This window comes from Oncorhynchus clarkii, chromosome 10 (genome assembly GCF_045791955.1).
Source record: "Oncorhynchus clarkii lewisi isolate Uvic-CL-2024 chromosome 10, UVic_Ocla_1.0, whole genome shotgun sequence".
In the NCBI taxonomy this organism is placed as follows: Eukaryota; Metazoa; Chordata; class Actinopteri; order Salmoniformes; family Salmonidae; genus Oncorhynchus; species Oncorhynchus clarkii.
The window spans coordinates 61,250,997-61,278,566 of NC_092156.1; the positions used below are offsets into that span (position 1 = coordinate 61,250,997).

Sequence of the window (27,570 nt, forward strand, 5' to 3'; positions counted from 1 at the left end):
TGGTTACTTTGCAGCAATTTGACCATGAAGGCCTGATTCACACAGTCTCCTCTGAACAGTTGATATTGAGATGTGTCTGTTACTTGAACTCTGTGAAGCATTTATTTGGACTACAATTTCTGAGGCTGGTAACTAATGAACTTATCCTCTGCAGCAGAGGTAACTCTGGGTCTTCCATTCCTGTGGTGGTCCTCATGAGAGCCAGTTTCATCTTAGCGCTTGGTTTTTGCGACTGTACTTGAAGAAACTTTCAAAGTTCTTACATTTTCTGTATTGACTGACCTTCGTTGTCTTAGAGTAATGATGATTCTCTTTGCTTATTTGAGCTGTTCTTGCCATAATATGGACTTGGTCTTTTACCAAATAGGGCTATCTTCTGTATACCACCCCTAACTTGTCACAACACAACTGATTGGCTCAAACGCATTAGAAAGGAAAGAACATCCAAAAATGCACTTTTTAAGAAGGCACACCTGTTAATTGAAATGCATTCCAGGTGACTACCTCATGAAGCTTATTGAGAGAATGCCAAGAGTGTGCAAAGCTGTCAAAGGCAAAAGGTGGCTAGTTGAAGAATCTCAAATATATTTTGATTTGGTTAACACTTTTGGTAACTATATGATTCCATATGTGTTGTTTCATAGTTTTAATGTCTTCACTATTATTCTACAATGTGGAAAATAGTACAAATAAATAAAAACCCTTGAAGGAGTGTGTGTTCTAAAACTTTTGCCCTGTAGTGTAGGTAGACGGGATGAGCATCATATGAAAAAAGGTTCAATTTATTAAAAAAAATAATAATATGCCAGATGGTTAAATTCTGCAATAGTGGTGGTGAACATGCGACCGAATTCCTGAATTGCCCCATTGGGGTGAAGGAGACAGAGGTGGCAAAGATAAGGTAGTAACGTTGAAGAAACAATGGTAGTTCGATTAGAGACACCAGTGAATGTTCCTCGCCAACAGAGAGATCCTTACATGATGCATGTTAAAAACGGTGACTTGCAATGGTTATAAACTGCACAGCGAGGCAAACAAAGAAAATCTGAGAAAATAGGGATCATTGAGTGCGGCTTAACGTTTTTTGGGACTCCGGTATTTTACAGCAGAGACATTACAAGTAATCCTGTCGGTGAATGTTCCGCTTTCAAACCCCGGAGCCTGTGTAAAGACGTGATTTGGACTAGGATTGAAGGAGTCGGATGGGTTTTTGATATATTTATCTTGTTGTATGATGTCGCCCCCTCCCTCCCATTTGGTGGATGCCAGATGCAGCGAGAGGCTAGAGAGGCTCAGAATCAGTCATGATGGTTCGTATGCAGAGGATGTAAAACAGATTGGTGGGACTTCAGTGCGGAATGATGGAGCTTCCAAGGCTGCTCCTGTACTACAGTAAGTGGACTTGATGTCGGGGCTGGTCCTGGCATGTTTTCGAGACCTGTTCAGAAATCTTGCGCTCATGAATGTTCTCTGTCAACGGACGTTTTGGCATTGAAAAAAAGTTATCCTTACCAATTAAAGCTATGAGTTTAAAACACGACTCTGGTTGTGGAAAGCAGAAATGACAGGCTGAATGTTATTGTGGATACGGCAAAATAGTTGTGGTTAACAGATGTTACTGTTGAAATGGTTGTAGATATGCTGAATTATTCTATGGGTGGATTGTTTCAGCATGATATAGATACAGTTTAATGGCTTGGGAGGGTTAGTAGGCCATTTTTCCCCTCAGTTATTTTTTCTTTGTAGGGCAGAATTAGGTTGACCATGATTGATCGCACACTCCAGCACAGTAGGTGGCGGCATGTACCTTAAACGTTTGTTTGCGGACCGCCATGATATCATAGAAGACTAAGACGGACGGAAGTGAACAGTGACCAAGAACAATTTCCACGTTAGCGTTTTTATTGTTAATATTTAGATGCGTATTACCACCCTGGAACTCAAAATATGACTTAACTGCACTGCCTCACATACTTAACCCATGTAGTTTTTAATTCGCGTTAGAAACCGGACTTGGTTGATAGATGTTGTCTAGATAACGCTAGCTAGCTAGCTGCTAACAATGGCTAACTCTAACGGTATGGTTTTTCACACTCAAATAGCCTCCATCATGGAGGTGCTAGCGAATGCAGCCGTGGCAGAGATCTGTAAACTCGTAGACGACGACTATGCAGTGTTTCGTTTGGAAATAACTCAAAGCCAGAAAGAAAACAGGTCATTACGGAAGAAACTACTGGAACTGAAGGTGGCACGGGAGCGCGCAGAGAGGACAGCACGAGAGCGCGTCCTCGCCAGTAGTGTCAAGATCCTCGACCGATACAGAGGAATGGCAAGAGGTACATTTTGCAGAAGGATGCGGAGCCCCGTTGCCCTATGCAAATTTATTCAGATGTGTTACCCAGAATTGGGTCTTGGTTTTTGGATTGTATGCAATAATTCCCCTGATTACTTAGCTATCTTGTGCAAATACACTATCATATTCTAACAATTATTGACTTACTCAATTGCCTATTATTTAGTCAATGAAAACATTGATGCATCCTTACCAATTGTAGACTGTCAATGGTGTATAATATACCATTGCGCATTAACTGTAGCTAACCCAGGGTTTCCCAAACTCAGTCCTCCCGGGGTGCACGTTTTGGGTTTTTCCCTAATACTACACAATGATCAAAGCTTGATGATTAGTTGATTATTTGAATTTACTGTGTAGTGTTAGGGCAAAACCCATAACGTGCACCCCTTGGGGTCTTGAGGACTGAGTTAACCCGCAATCACTCTCAGGTGAAGGACATCTCACTGGAGGCCACAGGAGCTTTGTGAAGCCAGCAGGACACAATACATGGAGAGATGACCAACCAATCACTATTGATGACGGGAGTGGAACCTCAACCCAGCAAGTTATTGTGATAGAGGTTAGTGTAATAGTGTTGCATAAAAATGTGTTACTTTGTAGATGAAATATGTCAATTTATTTCAGAAAGGCTCCCCTCCGCTTTCACTTGCTTAAATCCTAATTTATCTGCCATAGGGGAGCGTGTGAGATTTCCTTACAACATATTTATCAAATTCTACTCATGTACTGGTAATAACCCCCTCTTCTTGTGTCAGTCTGCAGTTGCAGAGGCTGCAGGTCCTGGGGTCAAGCGGGAGAGCTCTGAAGGAGAGGAGGACCCATGGCACAGTAAAGACATCCAGACTAGAGTAGCTGGAGCACCCCCTGTAGCCACAGATGACCCCACCACTGCCCCAGCACAGCCCAGGACCCGATGCAGCATCACGGAGGTCAGTGGAATGACGAACGCTGTCCTCAAGTCAGAGACCAAGACTTTAACTGTACACACAGGATCTGACCACAGGTCAGACCCAGAGACACTGGGGCTGAGGAGACTGGGCTGTCCTCCTGTTCCCGGCTCAGAGTATTTACCGGTATTTCACCAAATCCAGAAGATGGTTAATTCCCGTGGAGATGGTGACACATTAGACACTGAAGTTGATGATCCGTCTTGTTCTTACGCTACAGAGATGGACCCTGGCAACATACCCTTGGGTTTAAAGAGACCGACTGATCAGTCGAAATGGGACTGGAACCAGTACAGTAGTAGTGCATGCTCTGAAGGGTGCCTAGATAAGAAAGGGGAGGTTATAGTGGTAGATGAAGTGACTGTGAAAGTCGAGGGGGATGTTCCACCCACATGGAATGCAGTTAGTCACCAAGGAGACGGACACTCACAGGGCAGAGATTTCTTAGATTACAGGGAAAGCTTAGAGACTAATCCAAATGTCACGACCCACTCCCCTTTACACGCACTCATGGATTGCGACCTAGTGTCCACGTCGATGGGACCTTCCGATTCACACGGACACATCCTTTTCGATCAGGTATTGAACTCAAACAACAGGGCTGGAGCCCAGGCTCAGGGAGGGGGAGCCACATCAGGCAATATTAAAGAGAAACGGTTCCTCTGCATGTTCTGTCACAAAGGATTCAGCTGCCTCCAAAAGGTGGAGATCCACCAGAGGGTCCACACAGGGGAGAAACCCTTCAGCTGTACCCAGTGTGAGAAGAGGTTCTCCCGCCAGGACCACCTGAAAAGGCACCAGAGGGTCCACACAGGGGAGAAGCCGTTCAGCTGTACCCAGTGTCACATGCGCTTTGCCCAGGCTGGTCACCTGAAGATGCACCTGAAGGTCCACACGGGAGAAAGGCAGTTTGCCTGTACGGACTGCGGGAAGAGGTTCACAGAGAGGAGCTACCTCAGGATACACCAGCAGAAAAAACATTCCACTCTATAAATGGAAAGTTACCCTGTATTAAAGACAAAGATTCATTTTCATTGTTATCAGCAGAAATTTGGGATAATAAGAGTAACACATTTCAGTGTTGAATATTCCTGGGTAGAATATTGCATCCAGACGTGTTATTTATTTATAAGCCTAAAAAGTATTTCATTTTGTTTGTGCTATATGGTGTTCACAAATTTTCCCAAGAAATATGTATTCAGTTTATCAAGTTCATGCTGTGTTTTAGTTGAGACATGTGTATGTGTGGTTTTCATATGGTGTATTTAACACTTGATTGTTTAATAAACACAAAATGGGACTTTTCATTCTAAGACTTTCATTGAGACTCTTTAGTGCAAGAGGCGTCACTGCAGTACCTGGTTTGAATCCAGGCTGGATCACATCCGGCTGTGATTGGGAGTCCCATAGGGCAGCGCACAATTGGCCCAGTGTCGTCCGGGTTTGGCCGGGGTAGGTCGTCATTGTAAATAATAATTTGTTCTTAACGGACTTGCCTAGTTACATAAAAGTTTTTTATTTATTTTTTATTTTTAACGACCCACACATTAAAAAGCAGCTACTGTACACATCAAAATACCTTAGGTCAGGTTTGTCAGATGATTTGACTTATCATTGCTGACTTGTTTTTACCCACAACGTTTTTGTCCACCATGATGGGGTTAACAACAATTTAAGTAATTCTGTAACTACAGTATAGGACTCAAAAGGGAGGAGGTCATAGACCTGGCAGTGATTGTGGACATGATCTTGGACTACAGGAAAAGGAGGGCCAAGCATGCCCCCATTCTCATCGACGGGGCTGTCATGGAGAGCGCTTCAAGTTCCTTGGTGTCCACATCAACAAACTATCATGGTCCAAACATTCCAAGACAGTCGTGAAGAGGGCACAACAAAACCTATTCCTCCTCAGGAGACTGAAAATATTTGGCATGGGTCCTCAGATCCTCAAAAATGTCTACAGCTGCACCATCGAGAGCGTCCTAACTGGTTGCATCAACGCCTGGTATGGCAACTGCAAGGCTCTACAGAGGGGATTGCGTACGGCCCAGTACATCACTGGGGCCAGGACCTCTATACCAGGCGGCGTCAGATGAAGGCCCTAAAAAATTCCAAATACTCCAGCCACCCTAGTCATAGACTGTTCTCTCTGCTAACACACAGCAAGCGGTACCGGAGTGCCAAGTCTCGGTCCAAAAGGCTTCTTAACAGCTTCTACCCCCAAGCCATAAGCCTGCTGAACAGCTAATCAAAATGGCTACTCGGACTATTTGCAGTGTTTTTTGTAGCCATTTGGCAGACGCTCTTATCCAGAGCGATTTACAGTAGTGAGTGCATACCTTTTCATACCTTTTTTGTACTGGTCCCCCGTGGGAATCAAACCCACAACCCTGGCATTGCAAGCACCATGCTCTAACAACTGAGCCACACGGGACGCCATGTTGAAAGTGTTCTCTGTACACGTGTGTACGTACCTGAGGGAGTGTGTGTGTAATCAGTATCACCTGTCTCTTCCAGGAGGAGGAGGGTCCAGAGGTGCATCTGGTGAAGGATGAGGGTTGTGAGGAGGGTCTGAGGAACACTGAGGGGACCATGGTCATGGAGGATAACCAGACTTCACCTCCTGAATCCACAGAGGAACCAGCTGAGCAGCACAGGACCACACACAGTCTCACTGAGGTGAGCCCACTGTGAACTACTGTCTGATGGTATTAGGTCTGGGTAGGAGAGCTGATCTAGGATAAGTTTAGCCTTTTAGATCATAATGAATAAGGCTATGTAGACACGCGTGGACTTGATCCTCAATCAGAACATCTACTCTGAGACTCTTTGTAGATACTGCCCAGGTCTTGATGAATTTTGTCTTAAGTGTGGGACCATGCCTTTCAATTATCAAACCATTAAAGACTGTCAACTAATAAAATCAACTAACATGTTTGCATAATACTCATAGCAATCCCTCTTGTCCAACCAGAAGATGCTCCATAGCAGGGTGCTCATATCAGATTTCTTGATCCAACATCCTCTCACTCTGTATCTCTTACAGTCAGTAGACATGGAGGATGGAAAGCCTGATCTGCTGCTGGTCAAAGAGGAGACAATAGAAGATGGACCAGATAGCATTGATCTGCTGAGTGGACTAAAGATGGGGGAGCAAGGTAAGAGAGACATACATATAGCCTACATACAGTAATAGATCTTCAATCGGAATAGTGATGCACCTGGCTCTTATTTTTTCTTCATTCATAAAATGAAATCAATACAATGTATGTTCACATACTAAAACACACATTATAATTTATGAACTTGACCAGGTAATTGACTCCGACTCCATTGGGCCAATGGTGATGATATCACTGAGCAGGCCAGGACCAGAGACGACATAGTGGAGGTCAGTGGATGGAACAACTAGAAACAGACAGTCAAACACAAAACAACCAAGCTTAGTCTCCTTGACAACAAGGTGAAGAATATATTTGGTCTGTGGGGACGGGGAGGTGTCGGTATGTGGCGGGAGAGAACAGATTTGGCTAGAGATGTTCCGTCCTGCTCCTATAATTTTGATTCAGAGAGACTGATGGCACCTCAGGTTAACCCCCTAACAGGTGCTGCCTTCAGCCTGCCTTCTATAGGATCTATCAACTGGAACATGGACTCTGCGACAACACAGACACTGCCTGACCTTCGTTCTCCTCACACTCCCCTAATGTTAAACCAGACCTCAGACAATGCCCGTGGCTCAACACTAAAAGGCTACACAAGACCATTGACAAATGACAGTAAAGTTGAACTGCAGTTACACTGCAAAATCACTTAATTAAAACATTTTGGATGCATTATAGGCCTATATTGTATTGCAGTGGGACCAATGGAGTGGGTGGAGTAGAGTGTTGCTGGCATATAGACCTCAGCCCTCCATGAAATAACACCATATATATACTCTACAGACTTTAGTGAGTAATCCCAACCCCACTTTTACTTCAACACCCAGAAGTTGTCTCTTTTAAGCCAATATGTAATTGAAGGCCTATAGAGTATTGTGTGGGTGGAGTAGAAAGTGTTGCTGGACATGCAGTATAGACCTCAGTCCCACATGAAATAACACCATATAGCTTCTACAGACCCTGGTGAGTAATCTCAAGCCCACTTTTACTTCAGCACCTAGAATAGTTCTCTCTAAAAGCCAATATGTATTTAATGTGTATTGTATTGCATTGGGGGGACTTATTTGACCTTGGAACATGTTTAAAACCCCAATAAAAATGAAAATATCACTTAAATATGATCAAATATGAATCATTGTTAATGTTTAGACAATTACGTTTCACATATCATGAATAAATATAGGTTATTGATACTTTTCTATTACATGGAGGAAATTTATTTGGAAAAATTGCCGAAAACCTGTGACCCGGAAGTACTTTTTGGTGTTGCGACAAGGTGCTGGTGTAAACAGTTACCTATATCAATTTCATCGTTTTACTTTAGACGTTTATTGACACCCTGGAATTCAAAATATGAATCATTTAACTGTATAACAATATATACATACCCCATGTAGTGTTTAATTCGCGTTTGAGACAGGACTTGCTTGATATGTTATCAAGGTAACGCTAGCTAGCTGCTTAGCTAACAATGGCTAACTTTATGGTTTTTCACACTCAAATAGCCTCCATCATGGAGGTGCTAGCAAATGCAGCCGTGTCAGAGATCTGTAAACTCGTAGACAACGACTATACAGTGTTTCGTTTGGAAATAACTCAAAGCCAGAAAGAAAACCGGGCTCTGCGGAGGAAACTACAGCTACTGGAACTAAAGGGGTCACGGGAGCGCATCCTCGCAAGTCGTCCCAGAAGTGTCAAGATCCTCGACCGATACAGAGGAATGGGAAGAGGTACATTTTGCAGAATGCCGAAGCTGCGAGGCCTGTCGCCCGGTTCCGTTCTGTGCATGTGTAACTTTAGATTTGTTAACCACATACTGTATATGGTTAACCATAATTGGGTGTTGGATAGTATATAATAATTCCCCAGATTACTTAACTAGATATTTTGCGCAAAGACACAATATCATATCCTAACCAGATTCTTAATTTACTAAATTTCCCGTTATATACTCATTGAAAACAATGTGATACATGGAACATAATCATTACATAGTATATCAAGAAGTTATAAGTGTTACCTTACATCCTTGCCAATTGTTGACAGCGTCAATAGTGTACAATATACCACTAACCTAACCACCTCTTTTCCTCCAATCACTCTCTCAGGTGAAGGACATCTCACTGGAGGCCACAGGAGCTTTGTTAAACCAGTGGGACACAATACATGGAGAGATGACCAATCAATCACTGTTGATGAGGGGAGTGGAATCTCAACCCAGCACCCTATCATGATAGAGGTTAGTGTAACAGTGTTGCAAATGTGTCCCGTTTATTTCAGAAAGGCTCCCCTCAGCTATTCACTTGCATGTACATCCTTATTTATCTGCCAATGCAGAGTTTGTGAGACTTCCCTATGACATTGTTATCCAATTCTTACATGCTGACTACACCGGCCGCATGTGTGCGCCTTCGCGCACATGTTGATTTTGTCCATCCACACCAGACGCGATCAGGACATGCAGTTTGAAATATCAAAGTGAACCAACTATATTAATTTTGGGACAGGTCATTACACTGTGAGGGAAGTGTTAGGTTTATGTATCAAATCAATGCTACTTTCTAATAACTAATTGGAAAGGTTCATGCAGATGACTGGCTGATCATGTATGGAGGAATCATCACTATCACTGTTCCTCAACTTGGCAATACGCCCAGAATATGGGAACCACCGAGGTATCTCAGTTTCAAGGTCTCAACTTGGAGAGAGAGAAAGCCTTGTGAGGTGGGGATACTTTGCTGCCTCAGGACCTGGACGACTTGCCTTAATAGAAGGAACCATGAATTCTGGTCTGTATCAGAGAATTCTATAGGAGAATGTCAGGCCAGCCGCCTGTGAGCTGAAGCTGAAGTGCAGCTGGGTCATGCAGCAAGACAATGATCCAAAACACACAATCAAGTCTACATGAAAATGGTTAAAAAGCAACACATTTAAAGTTTTGGAATGGCCTAGTCAAAGTCCAGACCTAATCCCAATTGAGATGTGGTGGCAGGACTTGAAACGAGCAGTTCATGCTTGAAAACCCACAAATGTCGCTGAGTTAAAGCGTACAAGAGTTGGCCAAAATTCCTCCACAGCGAGTGAGAGGTTGATCAACAACTACAGGAAGCATTTGGTTGGTCATTGCAGCTAAAGGTGGCACAACCAGTTATTGAATGTAAGGGGGCAATAACTGTTTCACATAGGGGAATCGGGTGTTGCATAACTTTTTAAAATCAATAAAATAAGTTTAAAAAAAAATATTTATTTATAAACTCAGGTTCCCTTTATCTAATATTAGGTTTTGGTTGAAGATCTGATAACATTCAGTATCAAAAATATGCAAAAATAGAGTATCACAAAGGGGCAAATCATTTTTCAAAGGCACTGTAGATACACGCTCTGTTACGATACAGGAAAGATATGTTTTTTAGAGCTGGGAAGGAAAAAAATTCCATGGCAAAAATGAAAACACGAATTAAGCAAATAAATTGTCCTTCAAAAACATGTTTTATATAACATTTTATGTGCTATAACTTGGCAAATCAATACATGTGACTCTGGATGACACCATAATGAGGTTTGTTTCCAACATTAGGTCTGTCTTCCTACAAGAAGTTAAATCCACTTCATGCTTTGTTTCCTTGCCATGATACTAACGAGTATCGCGATTCTGGTATCGTCCCGGCCCTAGTTTTAGCTTAAAAATAATCGATGCGAATCGGTTTGATTAGAGAACGATGTGATTCGGTTCGATGCACAAACATTTGTTGCATAAACACATTAATTTTCCATTCTAAATTAAATTAAAATCTGCTGCTGATGGAGCTCATGAACTGGGCCTCTCTGAGCTGGAGCTGACTGTGTGTGTGTCTAAATTATGTATGTCTATGGTGTGTGTGTGTGTGTTAGTGGTTCACCCATCCGCAATATGTGATAAAGTTCAATTCTGAGACCTGACCCTAACCTGCTAATATAGAAAATGCGCTGTGGGCTACAGTCAAAGATGGCGGGAAGATTTTTGGACAGGTCCCCCCCGGGTGGCGCAGTGGTTAAGGGCGCTGTACTGCAGCGCCAGCTGTGCCACCAGAGACTCTGGGTTCGCGCCCAGGCTCTGTCGTAACCGCCCGTGACCGGGAGGTCCGTGGGGCGACGCTGGCGTCGTTTGGCCGGTAGGGCCATATCCTTGTCTCATCGCGCACCAGCGACTCATGTGGCTCGCTAACCGAGGTAGCCAGGTGCACGGCGTTTCCTCCGACACATTGGTGCGGCTAGCTTCCGGGTTGGATGTGCACTGCGTTAAGAAGCAGTGCGGCTAGGTTGGGTTGTGTATTGGAGGACGCATGACTTTCAACCTTCGTCTCTCCCGAGCCCGTACGGGAGTTGTAGCGATGAGACAAGATAGTAGCTTCTAACAATTGGATACCACGAAATTGGGGAGAAAAAGAGGTACAAAAAAATGTAAATAAAGATTTTTGGACAGGGGGTGCAGGAATCTTTTTTGACTCATTTAAATATGTTTCTGCTTATAATTTACAACATTTTGGAAGGCTATTTTGTTTATCAATTTGTCTATAATTAGATACATGCAGCTTCTCTTCTATCATCGTATGCTACCCTAGAAGACTGAATAAACCCTTGCTCACCAGCATAATGTCAATAAATAATAGAATGTGGTAAAGCTTTCTGTCATCTCTGCTGCTCTCTGGGAGAAAGTGCAATGTATAAAATAAAATAAAAATGAAAGATTTTGTGCAAAATGTCCAAATGACAGTTTGTAAGGAAATAGAAAGCTGTGAAAACGATCCAACATGTTTCTGATAAGATTTCAGTTTGGCTTGGATGCATATTTTATGTGGTTGAAATACTATCAGCTTTTATGATGCTGATAAAGATGGCACCTCTGCTGACGGTCCCTAACTGTGCCTTTGCATTCTCTCAAGATGCTTAAAGAAAGAAATCAGATTTCTCTCATTTTGATGCAAGAAATCCTAAATTCTGCAGGAGTTAATATTAAGACTATGTGAGAGGTTATAGACCTACAGTCAGTGTCCAGAATCTCACTGTAGCCAACCTGGTTTCAGAGCATTTCGTATTATTCTGTATGTTCACATTTCATATGGTATGTATTAATATGTCGATGTCCATTACCCATTCCTTATGATATGTTACGAATTTGCAAAACATATAATACACTACATGGCCAAAAGTATGTGGACACCCCTTCAAATGAGTGGATTCAGCTTTTTCAGCCACACCTGTTGCTGACAGGTGTATATAATCGAACACACAGCCATGTAATCTCCATAGACAAACTGACATTAGTATGCTCGTACTGAAGAGCTCAGTGAAATTTCAACATGGCACCATCGTAGAATGCCACCTTTCCAACAAGTCAGTTCGTAAAATTTCTGTCCTGCTAGAGCTGCCCTGGTCAACTGTAAGTGCTGTTATTGTGAAGTGGACACTGTAGCAGCAAACCCTCCCACCCAACACCTTTGGGATGAATTGGAACACCCACCCTAATCGTCCATCATCAGTGCCCGACCTCAATGCTCTTGTAGCTGAATGGAAGCAAGTCCCCGCAGCAATGTTCCAACATCTAGTGGAAAGCCTTCCCAGAAGAGTGCGGGCTATTATAGCAGCAAAGGGGAGACCAACTCCATATTAATGCCCATGATTCTGGAATGAGATGTTCGACGAGCAGGTGTCCACTACTTTTGACCGTATGTTATGAATTCTAGCTAGGTTTATGTTTAGGAGTTAGGTTAAAGGGTTAGGGTTAGTGGAAGGTTTAGCTGAAAGGGTTAGGGGAAGGGTTAGCTAACATGCTAAGTAGTTGCAAAGTAGTATGTAGTTGCAACGTTGTTCGTGATGAGATTTGAACTCGCAACCTTTGACTTGGCCACTGATCCACTTGACCAACTACCCTACTTTCATTTTTGCCTTATTAAGTAACCATCTGTCTTATGCAACCATACCAAACGTAACATACCATTCTAATTTGAGTGACCCGGATTTACGTTTACTATGTTTCGTCTAGTCTGTGAGACCAGGCTGATGCAGCCTACAGATATAAAAGTATTTAACCCGACCGCCACCCACCCTCCCTTCATCCACACGGATACACCCGTGGGGACTGCGGGTAATGAGCCAACCCCTGCATCACTAGTGTATGTAAAGGATGTATGTCTATTATCTATGTCCTAGGCACCTGATCTGAGCCATAAGGGAGACTAGGTATTTACCACTATCAGATTAGTGTAGCCTATGTTTTTGTGTCCCCACTTTGGTTCTGAAATTACCATCACCCACTAATTAACTTGTCATGTTTGCAGATTAAGTGTTTGAGCTCGTAATGTATCAATATTGATCGTTTACAAATTAGCTATGACATATCCAAAGTTGTGCTATAAATTAATTGGCTTTCACCCCCCATCTCAAAAACAGTGCAGCGGCAGTGCGCCAGATTGCTGTCCTCGTTCTGAAATGGTTAACTTTACCCAGTATATCTAAAAATGACCATATACACTGATTGTTTGAAGCAAAACTACCAAAACTATTGCTGATGGTGAACCTGAACAATCGAAACTCAGATCTATTGTAAGCCCCCGTTCAGCAGCTTAACTAGGCTACTGATATTTCCTGGGGTTGTTTGGCATGCAAGCTGACTTGTAGACCAATAACTGCCAACATGGGTACAGTCTTAGTTCGACACTGAAGAGAGGACGCATCGGTTGTGACAAAAGAGGAGGTATGGTAAGGTAGAAAGACAGTAACATGTTAGTGAATCTGCGATTTGTAATGTTTGAATGGACTTTCTGACCGACGCGTTGACCGACCAATGGGTGCGGACCAATGCAATTGTATCTGAAACATTTTAATTGGGACCGATGCGTTTTGATTGAATAGTTACATCCCTACCGATTCTACTCATGAATTATAACCTCTCTTCTTGTATCAGTCTGCAGGTCCTGGGGTCAAGCATGAGAGGTCTGAACGAGAGCCACAACACAGCAGAGACATCCAGACTGTAGCAGCGGTTGGAGTGACGCCCCCTGTAGACACTGAGGGCCTTGCCACCGCTGCGCCCCAGCCCAGGACCCGATGCAGCATCACGGAGGTCAGTGGAACGCCGAACGCCGTCCTCAAGTCAGAGACCGACACAGAGACTTTAACTGTAACACAAAGGCTCTTACACACAGGATCTGACCACAGATCAGACCCAGAGAGACTGGGGCCACTGGGCTGTCCTGCTCCCTGCTCAGAGTATTTACTTTACGGTAACTCGAGCATGAGGATGGTTCATTCCCATCCGGACTCAGGTGACGTGTTAGAGACTGGTAATGATCCATCTTGTTCTTACACTACAGAGATGGACCCTGGCAACATATCCTTGGGTTTAGTGACACAGACTGATCTGTCTACAGGGGACTGGAACCGGTACAGTAGTAGTGTATTCTCTGAAGGGTGCCTAGATAAAAAAGGGGAGGGTCTGGTCGTAGATGAAGTGACTGTGAAAGTGGAAGACAACATTCCTCCCACATGGAATGCAGATAGTCACCTAGGAGACAAAACCTCACAGGGCAGAGGTTTCATAGATTACAGAGAAAGCTTAGAGACAAATCCAAATGTCACGACCCACTCCCCTGTACCTGCGCTCAGGGATCACAACCCAGTGTCCACGTCGATGGGGCATTCCGATTCACACAGCCGCATCCTTTTCGATCAGGTATTGACCTCAAACGACAAGGCTAGAGCTCAGGCTCAGGGAGGGGAAGCCACATCAGGCAGTAGTAAAGAGAAACGGTTCCTCTGCATGTTCTGTAAGAAAGGCTTCAGCTGCCCCCAGACAGTGGAGATCCACCAGAGGGTCCACACAGGGGAGAAACCCTACAGCTGTACCCAGTGTCCCATGCGCTTCACACAGGCTGGTGACCTGAAGAGGCACCACAGGGTCCACACAGGGGAGAAACCCTACAGCTGCCCGCAGTGTCACATCCACTTCACCCAGGCTAGCAGCCTGAAGAGGCACCTGAAGGTCCACACAGGAGAAAGGCTGTTCACCTGTACACACTGCGGGAAGAGGTTCTCAGAGAGGAGCATCCTCAGGATACACCAGCAGAAAAACCATTCCACAAAATAAACCATTCCAATGTATAGTTTAAGTTTAGATCAAACCCTGCATTAAAGACAAAGATGTATTGTCAGTATTGTCCGCAGAAAATATCCACTGATGTATTTGGAAGAATGAGAGTAACAGATTTCAGTGTTGAATATTCCTGAATAGAATATTACATCCAGGCATTGTGTCTTATATGAGCCTAAAAAGTCTGTAACATATTGTGTTTGTACTTTGTAGGCTATATGATGTTCACAAATGCCCATTTCATTACTTCCATTCAACTACTTTTTTTTAAAGTAATTAATTAGAAAAATGTATGCAGTTTATCAACTTCATGCAGGTCTTTTGTTGAGGCGTGTGGTTTTCATATGGTGTATTTAAACCTTGTTTATATTTAGTAAACACAAAATGGGACTTTTCATTCTAAGACTTTCATTGAGACTCTCTTTAATATACATCACATCTGATCTCACCCTATTCTGTATATTCTGATAGCGCTTTATAACCATTATACACTTACTAAATATACCTACACTAACAAACACCCTGTAGTCTATTAGACCAACAAACACCCTGTAGTGTTTGTTGGTCTAATAGACTACAGGGTGTTTGTTGGTCTAATAGACTACAGGGTGTTTGTTGGTCTAATAGACTACATGGTGTTTGTTGGTCTAATAGACTACATGGTGTTTGTTGGTCTAATAGACTACAGGGTGTTTGTTAGTCTAATAGACTACAGGGTGTTTGTTGGTCTAATAGACTACAGGGTGTTTGTTGGTCTAATAGACTACAGGGTGTTTGTTGGTCTAATAGACTACAGGGTGTTTGTTGGTCTAATAGACTACAGGGTGTTTGTTGGTCTAATAGACTACAGGGTGTTTGTTGGTCTAATAGACTACAGGGTGTGTTAGACTAACAAACACCCTGTAGTCTAGTACACTAACACACCATGTAGTCTATTAGACTAACAAACACCCTGTAGTTCATTACACTAACAAACACCCTGTAGTCTATTAGACTAACAAGCACCCTGTAGTCTATTAGACCAACAAACACCCTGTAGTCTATTAGACTAACAAACACCCTGTAGTCTAGTACACTAACACACCATGTAGTCTATTAGACTAACAAACACCCTGTAGTTCATTACACTAACAAACACCCTGTAGTCTAGTACACTAACAAACACCTACTGATGCTGACTTAACTAATCATAGCTGACTTATTATTTTACCCACATTATCCTATTTATGTCCACCATGATGGGTTTAACAACAATGAAGTCATTCTGTAACTACAGTATAGGACTCAAACATAGTTGGGATGGGTAACTCTCCGGGCCATACTTGCAAAAATGAGAAAAAGTACAAGGTTAAGTTTAAACGACCACCTGATGAGGTTAGTAGGTTATCATAGGGCTAAATCTGCAAGCTTATGTACAGTGGGGCAAAAAAGTATTTAGTCAGCCACCAATTGTGCAAGTTCTCCCACTTAAAAAGATGAGAGAGGCCTGTAATTTTCATCATAGGTACACTTCAACTATGACAGACAAAATTGGCAAATTATGGTGGAAAATAAGTATTTGGTCACCTACAAACAAGCAAGATTTCTGGCTCTCACAGACCTGTAACTTCTTATTTAAGAGGCTCCTCTATCCTCCACTCGTTACCTGTATCAATGGCACCTGTTTGAACTTGTTATCAGTATAAAATACACCTGTCCACAACCTAAAACAGTCACACTCCAAACTCCACTATGGCCAAGACCAAAGAGCTGTCAAAGGACAGCAGAAACAAAAATTGTAGACCTGCACCAGGCTGGGAAGACTGAATCTGCAATAGGTAAGCAGCTTGGTTTGAAGAAATCAACTGTGGGAGCAATTATTAGGAAATGGAAGACATACAAGACCACTGATAATCTCCCTCGATCTGGGGCTCCACGCAAGATCTCACCCCGCGGGGTCAAAATGATCACAAGAATGGTGAGCAAAAATCCCAGAACCACACGGGGGGACCTAGTGAATGACCTGCAGAGAGCTGGGACCAAAGTAACAAAGCCTACCATCAGTAACACACTATGCCGCCAGGGACTCAAATCCTGCAGTGCCAGACGTGTCCCCCTGCTTAAGCCAGTACATGTCCAGGCCCGTCTGAAGTTTGCTAGAGAGCATTTGGATGACCCAGAAGAAGATTGGGAGAATGTCATATGGTCAGATGAAACCAAATAACTTTTTGGTAAAAACTAAACTCGTTGTGTTTGGAGGACAAAGAATGCTGAGTTGCATCCAAAGAACACCATACCTACTGTGAAGCATGGGGGTGGAAACATCATGCTTTGGGGCTGTTTTTCTGCAAAGGGACCAGGACGACTGATCTGTGTAAAGGAAAGAATGAATGGGGCCATGTATCGTGAGATTTTGAGTGAAAACCTCCTTCCATCAGCAAGGGCATTGAAGATGAAACGTGGCTGGGTCTTTCAGCATGACAATGATCCCAAACACACCGCACGGGCAACGAAGGGGTGGCTTCGTAAGAAGCATTTCAAGGTCCTGGAGTGGCCTGGCCAGTCTCCAGATCTCAACCCCATAGAAAATCTTTGGAGGGAGTTGAAAGTCTGTGTTGCCCAGCAACAGCCCCAAAACATCACTGCTCTAGAGGAGATCTGCATGGAGGAATGGGCCAAAATACCAGCAACAGTGTGTGAAAACCTTGTGAAGACTTACAGAAAATGTTTGACCTCTGTCATTGCCAACAAAGGGTATATAACAAAGTATTGAGATAAACTTTTGTTATTGACCAAATACTTATTTTCCACCGTCATTTGCAAATAAATTCATAAAAATCCTACAATGTGATTTTCTGGATTTTTTAAAACTAATTTTGTCTGTCATAGTTGAAGTGTACCTATGATGAAAATTACAGGCCTCTCTCATCTTTTTAAGTGAGAGAACTTGCACAATTGGTGGCTGACTAAATACTTTTTTTCCCCACTGTAATGGGAACAGCTAACATGTAGCCTTTGCTCACGTGCCACTACGTCAATGATTTTAATTGGCTGTTGCTTAAACTTAACCTTGAACTTAAACCTTTTCTAATGTTCGTAAGTATGGCCCCAACATGTTGAAAGTGTGTGTTTATTATACTTGTGTGCGACTGTGTGTGTGTGTATACGTACCTGAGGGAGACTCTGTCGGTGTAATCTGTATCACCTGTCACTTCCAGGAAGAGGAGGGTCCAGAGGTGCTGCTGGTGAAGGAGGAGGGGTGTGAGGAGAGTCTGGGGAACCCTGAGAGGACCATGGTCATGGAGGACAACCAGACTACACCTCCTCCTGAAACCACAGAGGAACCAACTGAGCAGCACAGGACCACACACAGTCTCACTGAGGTGAGACAACTGTAAACTACTGTCAGAATGGTATTAGGTCAGGGCCCGTATCCACAAAGCCTCTGAGTATGAGTGCCGATCTAGGATCAGTTTTGCCTTTGAGATCATAATAACACTATGTAGACAGGTGGGGACAAGGGCCCGTATCTAACTGCCTGAAAATTCTCAGTGACACAAATTTGGTCCTACTTTTACGCATAGGAGTAAGAGCATGTTATCAACATTCATATGACTTAAAAGTACTCATATCTCAGGGTGTATTTAAGAGAGCTCAATAGGTGTCTTAACCGATTAGGAGTTGCCAGAAGTTGCCACTTTACCCTTCTTGGCAACAGTGTAACAGTGATGATTTGGGTCCATCACAGACCGTCAAACCCAGATGGCACTTAAAGCACCTCAAATCAAAGGTTCATTTTCCCACCACTCTACGCCAGATTATTAAAAAAAACAAACATGCTGCCGTCATCCAATTCGCTGGTTTTCCGGGAGTTGTTGGCGTCATTGATTATGCCCACATCAAAACCATTGCCCTCCATGGATGAGGACACATTCATCAATCGAAAGCGGTACCACAGTATTAACACCAAAGTGTTTTTTTTTTAATGCAGACTATAAGATTCTTGATGTTGTAGCCAACTGGCCTGGGTCTTCACGACTACAGAGTGCTCAGTGAGAGCGGCCTCAACATGCTGTTTGAGCGAAATGTTGTTCCCTTGGATGTCACTTTCTTGGTGACAAGGGGTACCCCCAGATAAGGTGGCTGCTAAACCCCTTTTCTACGACCTCTCCCCGGGGCTCAGCTCAATTATAACAGGTGAGGCAATTAGGCCAAACATTTAATTTACTGGGCTACAGAATACAGTGGGCTTTATCTCAGTGTAATTAAAATTTGAATCCACATAAAATGACATGTAAATATTGTTTTATCTGAGGGATCACACGGAGCCTGGTAGAAAGGGGAATAGGCCAGTGGAAGAGGAGATTTCATGTTCTCCATGGAGAGGTGGGTCACAGCCCAAGCAAGGATGGTCTGTCGCATAATAATGGCTTCTTCAATATTGAACGACATCTGCAAACTACGGCTCATCCGTCTACCTCCCGACGATGGACAATCTGAAACTGACGATGACAACAGTGACTATGGCGATGATGAAGCAACCCCAGTGCCATAGGTGGACAGGGAACGCTTTTCCACCAGCACTTTACCAACCTTCACTTTAGGTAGGCTCACATAACAATCTCCACACTTCGTTTTGCCGTTTTGTCAGCGCAGGAGAATGGTCTCGTAGAACCTAATATCTAGCTACAGAACATTAAGCTATTGGAATGGGAGAGCATCATACAGATATGCAGTGTTGGGTAGGTTACTTTCTAAATGTAATCCGGTAGTTACTAGTTACCTGTCCAAAATCGTAATCAGTAACGTAATTTTTGGATTACCCAAACTCAGTAACGTAATCTGATTACACACAGTTACTTTTAGATTACTTTCCCCTAAAGAGTTAATAGAAGAAGACAACAATGTATGTTAGCAATTTAACCACATATATTGCAGGATAAAGCAATGTTAAAGTTTACATATCTGGCCTTATATGGATATGAAATTTTACTTTACGGATTGGTTATGTAGGCTTCTTCTAACCCACCGCTTTCTACTACATATAATAAATACGATTAAATTATATCTTTACATTAAAAACCAAAGTCTATCAGAATTACAGTCATTCCAATAAATGTTATACCCCTTAATCTTCAAGAATAGGACTTGGAAATATGGAAGTATAGATTTGCCAAATTGTTTTACCTGAGCATAACCCCCAAAATAAGGACTTATTAGCCAGCCCTACTATGTTTGATTTTGTTGTCATGGAGGACTGATTGGGCTCATTGATTCGAGTTGAAAAATTAAAAGCTGTGCTCATGGACTGTTATGCTTTGAGCGCTACTGAAAAGTTATATTTACATGTGAAAAATGAACGCCTTATGCTGCATTTGCTATTGGCCTATTGTTTACATTTTTGTTGGTGACACTTTGATTCCTTGATAATATGCAGCTGTTTAAAGGGCAAATCCACAGAACAATAACAAAATGGTTGCCCCGTCTCTGTTTTGGTAAAAAAAAGCTGCGGGATGGGCCTGGAGAAATGTAACCACTGTCAGATTAATAGACAGAGCTACGGATGCAAGGACTGACCATCCATGATATCAAAATTGTTTTAACCATGTTATGAGGCTATAGTGTTTGTTTACATTTACAATGTTTGCAAACATTGGAGAAAAACAAGCTTATATTTGGGCTTTTCATGGAGTGTGACAGTTGAACTAAGCTCATGAGGCATTTATAAGTGATATTCTTTAAGAATAAATGGATATATATATATCCATTGAAAGTTAAAAAATTGATTTAGCAACTACAGATTGCCCCTTTTAAGTCTATCAAAAGTGTGCGAGTTTGAGCATATGTCCATTAGGCCTATGGATTTATTTATTTTATCAGCATGAATTATTTTGAGCAATATAAGCCCCAATTGTATCCCATAGGCTGGGATCCATACTATGCAGCTGTTGCAAGAGCGCATTTTCTCACTGGCGGTCTACTGGTTTCAAAAACAATGATTGATAGGCAGCTTAAACGTCTTGAATTCAACCATTATTGGGTTCAAAGACACATTTAGATCTCTGAACAGCCATCCACAATCCATAAGTCGCAAATAGCTAAATGAGATTCACATCAATGCGCAAGCGTTTATTCAAATTGGATAATCTTTGGGTGGCGACAGCAGTCGCACCATTACAAGCCATAGCTTGGACTGTAGCCTACAAAAGGCCTATTCCTGCTTGTCACATATACTCCCTCTCCGGCCTCTAGGTCATCAGGTTGCTGATTATTCCGCACACCTGTCACCATCGTCTCACTCACCTGGACTCCATCACCTCCTTGATTATCTTCCCTATATCTATCACCTCCCATGGTTCTTTCCTCGGGTGTTATTGACTCATGTCGGTGCGTTGTTTGTTTTATTTATTAAAACACTCACTCCCTGAACTTGCTTCCCGATTCTCAGCGCACTCGTTACACTGCTCTTTTCCTGCGATCCATCAAACACATTTAGTGTGTGATAAGTTTTTCCGCAAACAATTTGTAAAAAATATAAATGTGAATTAAGTGTTTTGAAATTCAACAGTAAGTTTAAATCCTATTGTGCTGATCGGTGACCCTCAACAGCGCAGCGTCTTGCTAATCGCCAATGCTCGAGATGTTCACTTTTGAGCCCTTCAGGTAGTTAAACACATTCCGCTATGGCACTGAGGTGTTTACGTGGAGGGCCACCTCCTGAATGCAGACAATACCCATTAGACAACAAAATAGTCTACTTTACAGCGTGCATAACATAGCAACTGAATTTAGGGCTACCTGTTTTTGCCAACTTCTGAAGGGAAATGGAAATCTCCAACCTACAGTTTGATAGGATGGTGTACCAGCGTTGTTCACATTCGTCAGGAGTTCTGATAGAAAAATGAAATGTGCTGTTTGTTTCAGATATGGCCCTTGATAATAATTTTGTATTAATCATCTTGCTCTGCAAGTAAAATACTTTCCTCATCCCGCCAGTTTTATTTCCATGATCGCATGCCGCATAATGACATGTTTAGAAAGGCTAGAAAATGTAAAAGGGATTGGTAGTTCTATGTAAAGAGGGTAATGTGAGACAGATGTAATCATTTTCTATCAAACTAATTGGTTGAGTTAGATGAGCATCTTTCTCTCACCACAGTGGTAAAATGTCATGCGCCGGTGTGCCTGTGCGTAATATTTAACCTAAATAGGACTAATAGCCGACACCATTATGATTATATTTTACGAGGATTACGTTTGACAATAACAAAAACAAGATATCTAATAGCCTACAAAACAAACAATGTTGCTAGCCCTGCAAATGGTTTGATATTAATGTTGCTTAATTGTATCAGTATTGTTTTTGGAAATGTGGAATATCCTCAGTGTGCCCTTTTTCGACACCCAAAAATACAAAACGTCATCACACTTTCACGTCGTAAAAACGTGCTGAGATCAACTCATAAAATTAACCCCTACTCATCGTTGAGAGTAGGGGAGAGACGCGTAATAACTACCTTTTTAGGTCCTATTCTGAGCAGTGTGTAAATTAGGTCACAGTCGATTCCTATGAGTAATTTTGAGACGCTTGATAACTACGGCCCCTGATCAGCGATTAGCACTTCCACTCAGACTCTGGACCCATATCCACAAAGTGTCTCAGAAAGGGTCTTAGAATTCCTCTGTCAACCTGTTTTCAGACAATAAAAAGCTCCCAGCTCAGAGAAGGTTTTAGGATGACACTGCTCAGACAGACTCTGGGCCAGGAGTAAAATCAACTCATAAAAGTTTCTCAGGTGGAAATCACGAAAGTTTGAGTTACCGCAAAGGAATAGGCATCAAGATACTTGCCGATGTTGCATAAAACGTTGAAAGGTTTAATCTTTACACAATTAAAAAGTTAACATAGCCCCTAGATGCTTTCAATTGCTCAATTTATAGGCATGCCCAATTTAGTCATTTTAACAACAATGTGTTATTCCCTTGAAATAACATGAAGTCGATTCATGAAATAATCGAATGTAAAAATACACTGAGTGTGCAAAACATTAAGAACAACTCCCTAATATTGAGTTTGTTAGGGCCTGGACTACAAGGTATCAAAATTGTTCCACAGGGATGCTGGCCCATGTTGACTCCAATGCTTCCCTCAATTGTGTCAAGTTGGCTGGATGTCCTTTTGGTGGTGGACCATTCTTGATACAGACAGGAAACTGTATCAAATTATACCCCTTCAAAAGGCACTTCAATATTTTGTCTTGCCCATTCACCCTCTGAATGGCACACAATTCATGTCTCAAGGCTTAATTTTTGTTTTACCCGTCTCCTCCCCTTCAACTACAATGATTGAAGTGGATTTAACAAGTGACATCAATAACGGTCATATCTTTCACTTGGTCAGTCTGTCATGGAAAGAGCAAGTGTTAGTATTTAGACATATGTGATTTAGACCTTGTGAAATCATTGTCAAACGCGTAAGAAATACTGTTGTATGTAGGTCTAGATTATTTCTGGATTGATCATATAGAAATATCAAAACATTAATTCAACAACTCTAAAGCAATTTCCTGTCTATGGCACCAGAACCACTGACACACTGCCCTTTTTTATAATCAAGACACCTGCTGGTAACTCTTAACTGGTTAGGACAGCTCAAGAGGTTTCCTAAATATTGGTCAACTAGATGACTAAAGAGGCTTCAAGCATAGCTTTTATTTTTACCCATAAGAGTAAAATGTATCTATTCTCAGCACTTATGACCAATTTTCTACTCTGAGACTTTGTTGATATGGCCCCTGGTCTTTATTAATTTTGTCTTAAGTGAGGGATCATGCCTTTGAAGTATCAAACCATTAAAGAGTGTCAGGTAGTCAAATCAACTAACACATTTGCATAGTATCACATCAACTAACATGCTGGCATAGTACCCATAGCAATCCCTCATTGCCCAATCAGAAGATGCTTCTTAGCAGGGTGCTCATATCAGATTTCTTGATCCAACATCCTCTCACTCTGTATCTCTTACAGTCAGTAGACATGGAGGATGGGAAGCCTGACCTGCTGCTGGTCAAAGAGGAGACAATAGAAGAAGGACCAGAGATCATTGACCTGCTGAGTGGACTAAAGATGGGGGCACAAGGTAAGGGAGAAATACACAGCCTACATACAGTAATAGATCTTCAATGGGAATAGTTATGCACCTGCCTATTTTATATTTTTCTTCATTCATAAAATGAAATCAATACAACTTATGTTTACATACAAAAACACACATTATAATGTATCAACTTCACCAGGTAATTGACAAAATGTAGAGTTCTCTCTGCCATGTTTGTAAAGTCTATTTTGTAACCTCTTCCTGCAGGTGGTTGGCTGGAGGCTAACAGAGGAGACTGGGCTGCCATCTTGGATTCCCAGACCCAGACTGGTGCACCCAAGGGCTCAGGGGACAACATCACTGAGCAGGCCAGGACCAGAGGCGACATAGTGGAGATCAGTGGATGGGACAGTGTCCTCAACTCTGGAGTGGGGAACAACACCTTGAACCAAAACCAGAAACAGACAGTCGAACACAAAACAACAACCAAACTCAGTCTCCATGACAACAGACTGGCTGAGACCAGGGCAAGGTGTAGATTTGGTCTGCAGGGACCGGGAAGTGTCCTTATGCGGCGGGACAGAACAGACACAGACTCGGCTAGCGATGCTCCGTCCTGCTCCTATAGTTGTGATTCAGAGAGACTAATGGTGCCTCAGGTTAACCCCCTAACAGCTGCAGCCTTCAGTCTGCCTTCTGTAGGATCTATCAACTGGAACATGGATCCTGCGACAAAACAGACACTCCCTGGCATTTGTCCTCCTCACAGTCTCCTAATGTTAAACCAGACCTCAGACAATGCCAGTGGCTCAACACTAAATGGCTACACAAGCCCATTGACAAATGACAGTAGTAGTAACGCTATCAGCAGATCTGGTGGCAAAGAGAAGCGCTTCCCATGTGCGTTCTGTGGGAAAGCCTTCAGTTTCCCCAAACAGGTGGAGATCCACCAGAGGATGCACACGGGGGAGAAACCATTCAGCTGTCATCTTTGCCGGGCCAGTTTCTCCCAGTTGTCCAACCTGAAGAGGCACCAGAGGGTTCACACTGGGGAGAAGCCTTACAGCTGCCCCCAGTGTGAGAAGAGGTTCTCCCACCAGCACCATCTGAAGATACACCTGAAGGTCCACATGGGGGAAAGGTCTGTACGCACTGGGGAAAGAGTGTTCTCGGAGAGGAGTTATCTCAGGATACATCAGCAGAAAATGCACACGGACAACGTATAGTGAGTGTTAAAGGAATAATTATTTTATTTAGCGCTTTTCATACAGTATCTCACTTTTAAAAAACAGACAAAAACAAAAAGTGTGTCTTCTCTTTCAGGGTCCAGTCTAATGCCTGGGCTCATAGAAAGCCTGGACCTGGGTCTAGCCTTCCTCAGTTACCTCATGGTTACCCCACTAATACAGACAGGGTCAGGATTGGTGTTCACAAGAGGTACCTAGCCTGTAACACAGCACACAATCCCAACAACACCCAAACAATGGCTAGAGGAGGTCAAGGAGGGAGCTCAAAGACTAACCATCTGAGGGTGGTGGCTCCTGCCTCCTCTGGTGTCAGTGGATTACAACGCGCGAGGCCGAGCATGAGGACGGATGAGGACGGATGCTGACAAGCCTAAATAAGACTAAGACTAAATATATGAAGCAGCACCAGAACGTTCACACCAAGGAGGACTTTCAAATGCAAGCTATATTACAAGAGCTTCTCCTTCCTGAGTAGCCTTATGAGACATAGGAGTGTCCACAATGGGGAGAAATTGCAGCAGTGTGGCTTGAGATATATACAAGGAATATCTTGGAACTATTTTTTAGCTGTTATATTATAGTCATCATGTGAAGTGTCTTGGGCTAAGAGGGTAATTAACCATATAACATTTATTAAGCCTTTGTTAACTTGTCATTTAAAATAGGCTTGTGTACCTGTTTTTAGAGAGACTAGGTTAGAATAAGGACAGTTTAATTTTTACCTTACAGAGGTGATGTAGATGGAATAAAGTGATATTATTATATATTCTAACACACTTTTTTCTAAACTAGTCTGCTCTCTGCTTGAAAGATACTGATCATGGGAGATTTGATGTGTAGCGTAATAAGCAGTACCGCATTTCAAAGAACAGCATACATCACTTTCATTTAACCACACCCTTTGAGCTATGACGCCAACCAATAAGATACTTTCTCTTCGGTGTAACGGAAGTGGGTGTGGCTAGGCGACATGGCGGAAGCAGATGTGGAACTGAAATCGAATGGCGGTGGAGAAAAGGATGAGTGGACTTTTGTCCAAAAGAATGGGATAAGGAGAAAAACTGTTGTGGAAAATATGTCTAGTTTTGATCATACCCCAATTGTATCTGGTAAGACTGCGGTTTTTGGAAAAACAATGTATGCCAGACTTGGTGAATCCGTTTTCATTTAGTGTGTTTCTGCTGATCAGAAAATATGAATATAATCTATCTTGCATTGACGTGTCACCTGTCAAAGGAGTCATTTTTGGAGTCTTGGAAGAAGTCGACATTGCTCTACTGAAGAATGAATCTTGTGGTAAATGGCATGAAAGAGAAGATTTAGTCTGTTCTTGGGATTTTTATGTGGAGTGTCTCCCTACCCGAGTGCAGCGGGGATATGTGTACTATTCTGTGAGAGCCTTTATATACTTCTTAATAAACTCAAATGGATAAGTTAAGTCAAAGTTAAATGTTATTTCAAAATCGAATCAATTCCTGAATTGCAGTAGCGGTGCGTGGGTAAAATCAACAGGGAAGCCAATCCAGGGGGGGAAAGCCATATTACAACCTGTGTGATGATTGCGTTGTCTGCTCTATAACCTGTTAGTTCATAGGCCTATATATCACAGTGTCAAGGCATAAGGCCGAGACAATAAGAAGACACGGTGGCAGAATAAATTCAACCACACCTTTGTTTCATCACAAGCAAGTAAATGTTTCCGACATTGTCGGACTTCTAAACAACTATTGATTTAGAGTCACGGAAAATTACCGCAAATCGCAAAGAAAACAGGTACTGCCTCCACTATTCCAGCACCATTTAAACTTCGACATAATCTAATCACCTATGCTTAGTCTAATAAAGAGAACTTTAACAAACCAAAAACAATTTAGTCCAATCAACGTGGTACTGATTTCTGTGCGTGCGTAGACAAACCCTACTTGAAAAGAATCGCCAATGCCGCCATCTTCTTTCATGTTGCCTAAACGGTCTATGACTGTTATACAGTACACACTTTACGTTTGTTGTCCTAGGCTACCTGGCTAAAATACTTGCTAACTAGCCTAACTTCCTTTCATGGGAGACGATGCACTAGGCCAGCTAGTTAACATTACCCTACTTATTGAACTTCCATCCAAACGTAGTTTTTAAGAGAGCAGAGTTGGAGAGACTTGCAATTTCTCTTGAGATACGTTTTATAGCATACTTTTTAGGAGTGGGACGGATTTCAGTCGGAGACAAATATGGGTAATCAATATTGATTTATACGCAATGTAGTAAACTATAGCCTAATCATATTTAAAAAGTACATCTGCTTGTAAAGAACTGCCCCGTGCTTCTCCGCCCATAGGCAATAGCCTACTCTATTGTATTACACGTGTACCTGATCTCGCACGTATGGCTACTGAACTTGAAGCAGCAGCAAGAATGATGGCAGCGGACACGTGCACTCTCTCTTGAGCTAGGTTTTGCATATAGCCTACATTTTAGGACGACGATGTGCAGGCAGACAAATACATTGGTAGCCTAATCAATATTTATTGAAAACGAAAAGGCACAACGCTCACTCCCCAAGGTAGCCTGTGCGCGCCTTTTCCTTTTCACTTGTGATCACATTTTTTGATTGCACCTCGACTCACGTTGGTTGAGGGCCTTTCACTTCTTTCCATT

General features: G+C 42.5%; 2 protein-coding genes across 2 annotated transcripts; both read left to right on the forward strand.

Annotated features, from left to right (window-relative positions):
* The first annotated feature begins 1,844 nt into the window (after window positions 1-1,844).
* Window positions 1,845-4,610, forward strand: LOC139418916 (uncharacterized). Its single transcript, XM_071168701.1, has 3 exons — window positions 1,845-2,336; window positions 2,785-2,915; window positions 3,112-4,610. The coding sequence occupies exons 1-3, from the start codon at window positions 2,063-2,065 to the stop codon at window positions 4,294-4,296; spliced, it is 1,590 nt and encodes a 529-aa protein (XP_071024802.1). The 5' UTR covers window positions 1,845-2,062; the 3' UTR covers window positions 4,297-4,610.
* A 3,092-nt stretch (window positions 4,611-7,702) lies between these two features.
* Window positions 7,703-26,353, forward strand: LOC139419699 (uncharacterized). The gene is made up of 6 exons (XM_071169684.1): window positions 7,703-8,197; window positions 8,576-8,706; window positions 13,411-13,569; window positions 17,793-17,957; window positions 23,602-23,713; window positions 23,939-26,353. The coding sequence occupies exons 1-6, from the start codon at window positions 7,939-7,941 to the stop codon at window positions 24,895-24,897; spliced, it is 1,785 nt and encodes a 594-aa protein (XP_071025785.1). The 5' UTR covers window positions 7,703-7,938; the 3' UTR covers window positions 24,898-26,353.
* Window positions 26,354-27,570: the final 1,217 nt, after the last annotated feature.